Here is a 10809-nt window from a genome sequence, read left to right on the forward strand (position 1 = left end):
ATCAGACCCGCACGATACCCCCAAGGCCCGAGGGAGGCAACCCAATATGCCGGTCAGTAATATCTTGGCCCAGCAGCGGAACATATTCAATATGCTGCTTACCTATGGCAATGGAAAACCATCAAACAACAAATCAGTGCTTTTAATGCAAAACATTCTAGCTTTAAGTTAGATTTAGTTTCAGCTCGTAGTCGACAGCGAGGATAAAAAATTTGCTTTTAGTTATTAAGATACTTTAGAAAGTAAGCTTCCAGATATAATTGGCGCCGTTAAACATTAAATTGTATTTGTGCCGTGTCAAATAAATTATAAATGAAGAAAAAAAAACAATGTGCTTAGTCCTTGCTGAATAGCCAATTTCTTTGTCGCAAGACTGATAGCACTCTGATTGTCGCACTTGATGATGATGGGATGCTCAGTACCCCAAAGCTCGGCTAAGAATCCTTTCCGCCAGATTGCTTCCTGAGTGACTGTTGAAAGCGCCATGTACACGGCCTGTGCGACTGTGGTTTGCGTCCGGGAACTAAGGCGACTGTGGTTTGCTTCCGGGAACTCTACGATACTGCCCCAGTGCCCCACTACATTGGATGAAAACGTAGCCACTGAATGAACGCCTCGTCTCAGAATCGTTACTCCAATCTGCGTCGCTGTATTCGGAAAACTTGGAGTTCCGAAGATAGTGAAGAACTGGATTGCTGCAAAAGCTCTGATCACGCTAACCGTATAACTTATGTCCGGTCTCGTGCATTGCGCTATGAACCGAAGGCCTACTATCAGCTCGCGGAATGGTATATGCTTCATCCTTCCCCTCTTCTGTTCAATTTTAGGACACATCTCCTTCGACAGTCTTTAATTAATGTCGAGAGGAGTTGAAATAGGGTTGCAATCCTGCATTTTGAACATTTCAAGTAGCTCGTCGATATACCTTCCTGGTCAATAGAAATTGCACCGTTGCCTCTGGTGACTCGGAGACCGAGAATATGTTTCGTGGGAACAGAGTTGCTGTTTGACTTCTTAGATTAGCTGATGGTCGTTTGAAATTATAAGGAAGTCATCTAGGCGCTCCCAGTCACTGTGTCCAGAATCGTGTTGCTGATCAACAGCTTTTTCTTTCAAGTGTGACAAGAGCGCGGTGATGACCAAACCTCCGGGCTGGAACCATTCGTTCGGTTTATGACAAGATTCTGAGGAAGGATGCTGTACGTCACATGGAAATCAATATATTTGCCAGGACGTTTGCGCTCCCTCCCGCTGTGCCTGACGGATTCCATGCGCTTTGAGGTAATCTCCAAACGGGTTAGTAACGAAAGGTTGTGTATTTTTAGAAATGAACTTTGTGAATATTCAGCCTTATGATTTTTCAGCTTTTGTGTTTCACCCTTCCGTGTTTTTCAGCCTTATGTAGCTTTCTGCCTTTCGTGCCTTTTGAGTTTCAGCCTTTCGTAGTAGACCCCTTCAAACTGCTCGCGGACTAACGCCATTATCGGTTTGAAGGCACTTCAATTTCTTCCCTGTTTTTCTCTCCGAGTACGCCTTGACCTTCTGGAATACACTGAAAGCCTCTCCCTTGGTCCTCAGGAAGTAGGCGAATACCATTCTGCTGGCATCGCCGATTAAGGTGACAAAATGCTTACTGCCACCAACCGCCGATTGCTCCATTGGTTCGAACTCATCCGAATGGACCAACTCCAGAATTTCGGTTGCTCTCGTACTTTTGGAACTTGAACTTGAATGATGATCTCTGATGTTTGCCTTCTGTGCAGCGAGCACATGGTGACATTGTGCCTTCCAGGACGTCCATTCCCTTCACCATGCTGGATTGTCGCTTGACGATGTCCACATTCAAATGGCCTAACCGTCTTTGCCACAGCTCTAGATCAGTGGCCTGGAGCGCCACACATGCGCTCGTTTGACCAAATCGATTCAGTTTCCGTTTCACGTCCCGTGGCAATGACATCTCCGGTATCCTCGAGCATCACTTGACACGACTGGCTATTGAACGTGACTTGGTAGCCCCTGGAGGTCGACGACGTTGGAGATCCACTTCTACATTGCCCATGGCTACAACCGCCAACTCGGCCGCCACATAGATGGATTGCTCTCCTGCCTGTACATGTGATCTTCTGCTTCAGAATCGAGGATCCACTCTTCTGATGTACTGCATGGCTGTTTCACCGCCATTAATGTCGACTTCCTTTTTCTGGGTCCCTTTTCGTCCTTTCGGATCTTGGTTTTCTGATGTCGCTGCTGGCATTCCGAAGCGTAGTGTCCAAGCTTCTCGCTCTTGTAACACTGGTCTTCAGATTTGTCTGTTTGCGTAGGCTTCGTGAGCTTTAGTTGTGTTACTAATGCACCGCTTGAGTAACCGGAACCATCTCAACCATCGATTGTCACGTCCTGAAAAATTTTCATTTCACCCAAGCGGCAGTCCACTTGATACAGGATGCATCCATACCCATTATCATTGGCTCGTACTTCTTGGACAGACCCATCATGAGGTTCAACGACAGCCAATCATCGTCGAGCATAAATCCGATATCCTGCAGCTTCTGAGTGGTCATGAGGATGTCGTCCTCGTATTCTTCGACGGACAAACAACCCTCCAACTCCATTCGCATCAGCTTCCTTAGCAGACTAATCTTCCGATACTTTTCGCTATACTGAAATGCCGTTTGAAGCCTTTACCACGCTTCTTTCGACGTATGAGCCGTTTCCGTTGGGCTGGCAGGGCTACTTTCAAGGCTGGCATCGACATACTCTGTCGAGAAGAGGCAGAGAAGAAATGCAGTTTAGAGTAATTTTATTTAGGTATGTTCTGACATCCACACTCAGGCCTTGAACATTTTCAAAAATAAAACGCAAAATTAGAGCGACAAAAAATCTATATTTTCAATAAAAAAATATTTATATTTGAAAAGAATGCGATATTCGCCGAAATTTTCATAGCAGCTTCTTCTTGGATTTCGGCGTTGAAATGGTGCGGAACTCCACCCGCCGGGGAGTCTTGGGAGTCGTCACCACGGCGGGAGCTGTGGTTGCCTCCTCAGACTCCTTGTCATCTTCATCGTCATCCGAAACTACCAGCTTTATATCTCGGGTCTGTTCACATTCAGCATGAGAGGAAGCACAGGATTTGAGCTCCGGTTTAGGTTGATCGATAGGCCAGGTATCCACAGCATCCTCTTCGATGCTGGAGGGTTTAACCGTACGGGGGCGTTCTGGCTCCGGGGCCAAACAGCGTGGTTGCCTCCGCACAGCGATTGGGGTTGCTGCTTTTTTCACAGCCGGTTTCGGGGTAGTGGATGAATCACGATCCGAGTGTTCCGAAACGCCAGAGGATGGCGTTCGTGGATGACGCCGAACAGCGATCGGAGTCGCTGGACGATTAGTCTTAGACGGACTCTCAAATTTTTCCTCACTGCTAATTATCTTCTCAGCCTCGATGATGATTTCCTTAGCTGGTTGGACAATCTTTTCGTCTGGTGTTTTTACGGGGGGGATTTCTTTAACGATTATTCCTCCCTTCGAATCACCGCTTTCCAGTGCAATTCGGCGAACTGCTACGGATGACCTGGCGTCCTCAGGTTGGCCATTCTTTTCGGCACTGTTGGATCGCGGTCGTTTTCGGGATTCAGTGTCTTTCGTTTCTGGACTAACACTGGAGGATTCACTTTCTTTTGGCTTCCGTTTTACAGCGATCGGCTGGGCAGGTTTTTCTTCTTTTTCATCCGGTTTTGGTTTACGCCGAATTTCTATTGGCTTTGGCTTATTGTCTGTTTCATCCACCTTTTTATCTGTCTCATCCTTCGGTTTTCGCCGAAAAGCGATAGGTTGTGCTGGTTTTACATCTTTTTGTGAGTCCGCGCTCGATTTGCTTTCAATCTCAACTTCCTTCGCCGCTGCTACGACTGTTTCTTCTATAACAGGTTCCAACTTGGAATCCTTCTTTTCCTTATCGTCATCTTTTCCATCCTTGGATTTTTTTCTGCCTGCAGTTGCCTTTTTCACAGGGGTCTTTTCCTTCTCCACTCCTGCCGACTCTTCCGTCGACTCTAACACATGAACCTCACCTAATTCAGCCTCGGTAAACGATATCAGCGAACAAAAACCGTCAGTTGATGAAACAATTAGAATTTTACCATCTCCCGACCAAGACAAATCCGTCAGGCGAGTGTAGTGTATGTTTGATATCAAAGCAAATGGCGATTTCTGTTGAGTGTCGTACAGGTAAACGGAACTTTTGGTAGCGATAGCAAAGATCATTCTGTACGGCAGGGGTATTACAGGCGGTTTATTGTCGGGGTGAGGTCGCAGCTTAAAATAGCGAGGGCAGAATCGAACCGCTACCGTGTACTGATCGGGTGATGGTAGAGTAATTGAAGGCCTAGAATTGTTTGGTTTAAGTTATTAATAAAAACTTAACATCACAAATTTTTAATTCACAGCTTACTGTCGCAAAGAGTTCCTTGTGTAAATATAGGTCGTATTGAGTGGTTTGGGGACACCGGGAATCTCCGCCACACCAGCCGGTGTAACAATCAAATTTCCATCTGGACTGAAACTCAAGCGACGAAAGAAAGTCTGCAGTGTATCGTCATGATACAAGCGAATCGTATGCCCGTGCAAGGGTGAATCCTTTCCCACTGGCAGCAGACTTTTGTTGCTTCTGGTTAGCACTTTTTTCGAGTGCAAATCAAACACCCGAAAATACCGGTCGGTGCTAAGTGTGGCCAGGTACTGATTTTTCGGATCCCAAGCAACACCCTGTACAAAACCTTTGTGATCGGAAAAGATGTGCTGTGATTTACCCTTGTTGACGTCCCAAACCATGGCCGTGTTGTCCACGGAGCCACTGACCAAGTACATCGAATTCGGTGACCAGCACAGATCGTACACATCCTCCATATGACCACGAAGTATCTTCAATGTGATCCAAATCTCTTTGTCCTGTTCATTGGTTGCATCTAAATCAAATAGAGATTGCCATCCCATAAAATCTAAATTGTTCAGCGGAGTTTCACAGTCTACATACCGACAATGTTGAGTACCTCGGTTTCGCCCTTCTGCTTCCAAATGAAGATAACACTTTCATCATCTCCAGACGCTAGCAGTTCTCCATTCGGAGACCATCGCACTGCATTAACAGCTCGTTGATGGCGAGCCAGATCGGCAACAATATCCAGTGAAATTGTTCCACAATCTGCATTCTGAGTCATATACCAAATCTGTTGCAAATTCCAAGCGAGTACTAATGTTAGCAAAAAAAATCTTCTGCAAACAATAAATCACTCACCAAAACATGGGTATCCGTGCCACCGGAGGCCAGCCGGTAGAAGTCACTCTTGTCGGTTGCCGCTTTTGGTTGTATGTCAACGCTCAGCACTGGATCACGATTGTGCCACGATATTTCAGGAATTTGGCACTTCATCACTACCAGATAAAAGATGCAAACACAATTTTTAAATTAAAACAAAAATAGATCACTGATTGAAAACTAAAAACCGTAGTTACGCGCTGCACGGAATTTCACCAGTGCCAGTGTTTTGAGCGCGCAAACTTGACGTTTACATTGGTACACTGCGACAAATTTGGTGGAGGAAACACATTCAAGGTGATATACGATTAGGTGTACTCATGTGCTATAATAAAGCAATTGGGTCCTTAAGTTATAAGGGTTTTTATATATCATTTGAAAAAGCCGCGTTTTCAGAGCAAAACGTGATGTTTTAAAAAAACGTTTATCGTTTTCCTTTGATTTTTAAATGAAGAATAAAAAAACTGCTCGAAAGGTCTTAGATCAGCGGTTCTCAACCTTTTTTTGTCCGCGTACCCTTTGGCAATATTTTCCAAATTAATTGTACCTCCTGGCTTCTATTGTTCTCGCAGAGTGGGAAAATGCAGTGGTAGATCACGTTGTGATAGTCTAGTCCAGGTTTCAAATTGGACTATAGTTTGTTTTACTGCTACAGTCATGTTTTGAGAGCAAGTTTGAACAACAACTGAAGTATTACAAAAAAACATTGCTTTGTCCGCCATTACTGATTTTTCTTTCGCGTACCCCCTAGAGGCTCTCGCGTACCCCTAGAGGTACGCGTACCCCAGGTTGAGAACCGCTGTCTTAGATGACGTTTCGCTCATGTACGGTATATGAGAGAACTGTCGTTTAAGGCATTTCGAGCAGATTTTTATCCTTCATTTTGAAATCAAAGAAAAATGATAAACTTTTTTTTAAAATCACGTTTTGCACAGAAAATTGCACTCTTCCAGCTGATATATAAAAATCAGAAAATCGTTTAAAACTTTAGGACCCCATTCACAAGTGACGTTTTCGTTTCTCTGCTTGTTTTTCAAGCTGCAAAACCAAAACTCAACCGAAAACGAAATCTTTTAATGTCGGCAATAATATCAAAAGTGATTTTTCATTGTTGTATAAAGGATTGGCACTCTCGATAATAGAGCAACCAATCGTATAATATTTGTTTTTCACGCTTTTCGATCCGGTTTGTATCCAAGTTGCGACCGAATAAACATACCAATGGCTGTCAAAGTTTGAAAACAAACTAAAATCAGCTAATCATAATAGTCTCGCAAAGTAGAGCGAGCAAGAATGCACAAAAGATGCTAATCACTCGAGCACGAGCACCGAAGTCCGAAAGCGTTTGGCAGGACGGGGACAATTTGACCATTCCCTATGAACTAAAGAAAATCCTATCGGGCGGTCCTTTTTTACTAGAGGAAACCAATCCGGTGGCATCAATGACGTTTACGTACAACATTAGTGAATGCTGGATCACTGGATCAATTTTACATGTTATTTGACAACTTGATCTTCCAGATGGTCTCGAGGTACAATGCTGGCCTAACAAGCCAGTCGTCGATAGTTCGGTCTCGGCTCGGGAGAAACTGTTAGTGTCGGTAGAATCGTAGCGCTAGCCCCGCAATTATCTTGAACACTAAAAAGTTAGCTGCGAAGTCTGTGTATAATAACCAGAAGGTCGAGTTACGAATCGGAATGTAGCACCAAGGCTTTGCTTTGCCGACCTTCGAACTTTAATTTAGTGCTGGCACCACAATTTTTATTGCACAAAACATCGAGTAGTTTGCTTGATGGAACAAAAAAAACATAAATGCATTGCATTACAATGGATACTTTTGCGTTGCGTTGACGTTAATTTGACAGAAAATGGAAGGGGTAACAGGGGGCAACTATCAAATTGCCGCAAACGCAGCCGCAACGTATGCATTGTGTTTGAGCCTTCATTCTTGCCGATTGCGAACGGCGGTATTTCTTGCAGGTAGCTGACGTCGCGCGATGATTTAAGGAATAACATTTCTACGTATGTGTAAATGAGATAGCAAATCAGCGCCGCTTTTAAACATTTACAAAGCTAAGCTAAGCTTTTTTTAAATAACTAATAGCGAATTTCTTTATTCCACCAGCGCACCTCGTTTTTACCTGGAAGCGCACTAACTACTGTCAAAACCCTTCTTTATTCGCTCGATTTTGACCCAGTTTTGACCTGCCGTGCTGGCTGAAGCGCACTGTAAAATTTGTCAGCTTCATTATTTCATTATTCCTTAGCAGTTTTGCCCGCACATAGTGGAATAAAGAAATTCGCTATAAATTGATTCAAGCGCATAACTCTGTACAACATGCATTATGCTTCGCTCGTCATACTCACACTGCTGTGTGAACAAACTTTCAAGAACACAAATGAGACTAGCGCCACTGTCTTTCGCGGCAGCTTCAGGAAACAAAGCCGATGCCACCGGGTTGGAGGAAACGAACATCGATAACCTGAAAACAATTCTTTTTTCAACAACACGTAATCTGACGAAAGCATACTTTTGTCTAGTAGATGGAACTTTTCATAGTTCCCCCTAAAATTTTAACCAACGTTCAAATTCCATGCGCCAATCGGTCATAGAGAAAGGCGCCGCGTGGTACCTTTTGTATACTTTCCTGTAAGTTGGCTTTTGAGATGCTGGCCGATGTTTCATCGAACAAAAGCTGAGTTTCAATCCCGTAGTTTTTGTAACGCTTTTTTGAAAAAGCCGTTATAAATTTCGCTGCGGCATGTCTTTCCATTATCATTATGTTTGGGTGTTATTTTTACTTCACCCAAAACATTTTGAAACATTTGTTGGGATTGAATTCGGTTCATTCAAACGACATTAGAATTCATATGGACGTTAAGAAACTTTTCGCGCTGTTATTTTTACCCGACACGCGAATTGAAGCTGCTTACGAAGCTGCTTAAGCCGACTCTCTCAATGAAACTCAAACATTTTTTACAGTATTCTGAAAAAACCTGCGAAACCGGCAGAAATCAAAATAGGGGACCACTATTCCATCGAGCTCTATGGAGTAACCGTGAGCCGTGATGAAAAATATACCGCGGTCCAACAACTATGTTGAAACTTGGCATCGAAGGTGGCAGGTTGTTGTTGGGGGGCACCATGTCGGTTTCACTCGGATGCTGAGAAGAAACTGAAGGATTGATTCTCCGAGTCATTGACCATACATTGCCCCATCAAAACAACGCATACTACTTATCCAGCTTTTTACGCATCAGATTGGAAGGGGGGGGGGGGGGGGGTATGCTATAATGCGTGTTCGTAATTTGCGTACACGCTCGTAAATAATAACTCATGAACTGAGCAACTCTGACTCAGTTTAGAACGATGTGCGTCAAAAAATGAGTAGAAGTCCTTTTTGATTTGAGTAACTTTGACTCACTTTTTGGGTTCCCTTCATATAACTCCTTTCTGAGTAACGTCGCATATGACGACGTCCATTTTGAAAGGTGATTATGATGTGCTTCAGTTTGTAACATATGTTTTTTAATTGTGTGCGCCTCAGAAGGCATTCTAACTGTTTACTTTTATTACAAGGTAATTATTGCTGAACATGTGGTGTCGTTTATTGGCCGTGGCGAATTTATAGCCATAGTAATGAAACTGAACTGTACCCAAAAAAATGAGTAATGTCGTACTCAAATTTTGAGTAATAATGACTCATTTTAAAGATGCCTAGTGTTACTCAGTTTTGAGTATTTGTGGAGTTACTCAATTGAGGAGTTGTTCCACTTTTTACGAAACTGCGTCAAATGTTACTCATTTTAGAGTTATTACTTACGAGCGTGTATCTCTCTGCTTACGTCAGTTAAGTGATTTCTGGAGTTTTGGTAACACTAATGTTCCCAGATTTATTGTTTTTCTTGCGAAATACTTGAAGAGTCAAACTGACGTAAGCAGAGTTGTCAAAAGGGTATGTAACATATTACTATTTTTTTTATTATAGCGTTCGCCATTATGGCACGTAAAAAACTGGATACAGAACTAAACAATTATTTTAGAGTAAGTGCCATGGCAGACTAACTACAGAACAAGGAATTTGTTGATACGGTGGCTTTGTTTTTGACTGGAAAAACTAAACGATAGTGAACGAAAGTATATAAAGAGCAATTATTACGATTGAACATTTATCGGAAACAAATTTCACCGCATCAAAATGTATTCAAAAACGTATTTTTCCGAAAGTAAACCTTATTATTTGTTGTAAACTAGTCTCGAATGCTTACTAACTACGCACTGAATCAATAATCAAAGTTGTTTTGAAATAAAATTAATTATTTGTATTCTTGCGAATAAGTTTACTCGTTTAAATAATGACTAAAAAATGTAATTTTTAATTATTAATTATTAAATGAGTTGCTTTCCTTTTTGGCGAAATGGTTTAAAATTTACCCAACAATGGGTTTTTTTCGTCTATGCAAAATCATACAGCGTTTCCGTGTTGATGTGACATTAACATTAACGGTGAGCGCCTTCCCAACGAACAATTTTGTTGTATAATAGCTTGTTAAGCTTTAGATCAGCCGGAATCCGCCTAATAATACCTTAACAAGTTATAAATCAGTCAAATTGTTTGTTGGGTTATTATTTCTCTAGTCTACAGTGTCTCTAAGCGATTTTCGTGTAGTGTTGCTAAAAAACGGAAAGCCGGTGCATTGTTTAGTTATAGACGAGGGGTAAGACAGTGAGTAAATTTGAGGTTTTCCGAGTTTTTGTAAGGAAACCTGAAAAATAAAGAGCAAATCTGAGTAACTCTCGTGTCTCTGTATATCCATCCTTAAACTTTTTCCCACCGAAAATATACACATGAATGTTGCTCGGTCCCACCGTTCATATATATATCTTGCTTTCAAGGTAATCAAAGATGTGTATCATCTGAGAATTTCGGAGTAATATTGAGTAAATTAGAGTAACTCCCAAGTAAAAAAGCAACTCAGATAAAAGTGAGAAAATTTGAGTTTTTCTAAGAAAACGTGAAAAATAAAGAGCAAATCTGAGTAACTCTCGTGTCTCTGAAAATCCATCCTTAAACCTTTCCCCCACCGCGAATGTAAATATGAATGTTACTCGGTCTCACCGCTCATATATTTTTCTTGTTCTCAAGGTAATCGAAGCTGTGAATCATCTGGAAATTTCGGAGTAATATTTTACTCAATTTACTCCCAAGCATAGGATTAACTCAGATAAAAGCTGTCTCGCCCCTCGGTTATAGAAAAAGAAAAACGTATTAAAATTAACTCGTACTTTGTTGTACCTGATTGCAATACCCGTCAATGTGGTATTGTTGAGAACAGACTAACAAGCGACGAACAAACAGTTTGAAAAAAGTGTGTAAAAATGTGCATGTGTGCCACGAAATATCCTTTGAATTAAACCCCTCGTCATGCTAAATGGTAAAGTAAAATGTGATGTCGCTACCGTCGCTAAACAGCCTGTATTTTCTCAGTGTAT

General features: G+C 42.1%; 1 protein-coding gene across 1 annotated transcript; it reads right to left on the reverse strand.

Annotated features, from left to right (window-relative positions):
* Positions 1–2873: 2873 nt before the first annotated feature.
* LOC129722002 (chromatin assembly factor 1 subunit B) lies at positions 2874–5564 on the reverse strand. The gene is made up of 4 exons (XM_055675169.1): positions 5294–5564; positions 5033–5225; positions 4451–4964; positions 2874–4384 (listed from the first exon to the last, which is right to left on the reverse strand). Exons 1-4 carry the CDS (start codon positions 5426–5428, stop codon positions 2941–2943), a joined length of 2286 nt encoding a protein of 761 aa, XP_055531144.1. The 5' UTR covers positions 5429–5564; the 3' UTR covers positions 2874–2940.
* Between the last annotated feature and the right edge of the window lie 5245 nt (positions 5565–10809).

The sequence above is a fragment of the Wyeomyia smithii genome, chromosome 2, assembly GCF_029784165.1.
Source record: "Wyeomyia smithii strain HCP4-BCI-WySm-NY-G18 chromosome 2, ASM2978416v1, whole genome shotgun sequence".
Taxonomy (NCBI): Eukaryota; Metazoa; Arthropoda; class Insecta; order Diptera; family Culicidae; genus Wyeomyia; species Wyeomyia smithii.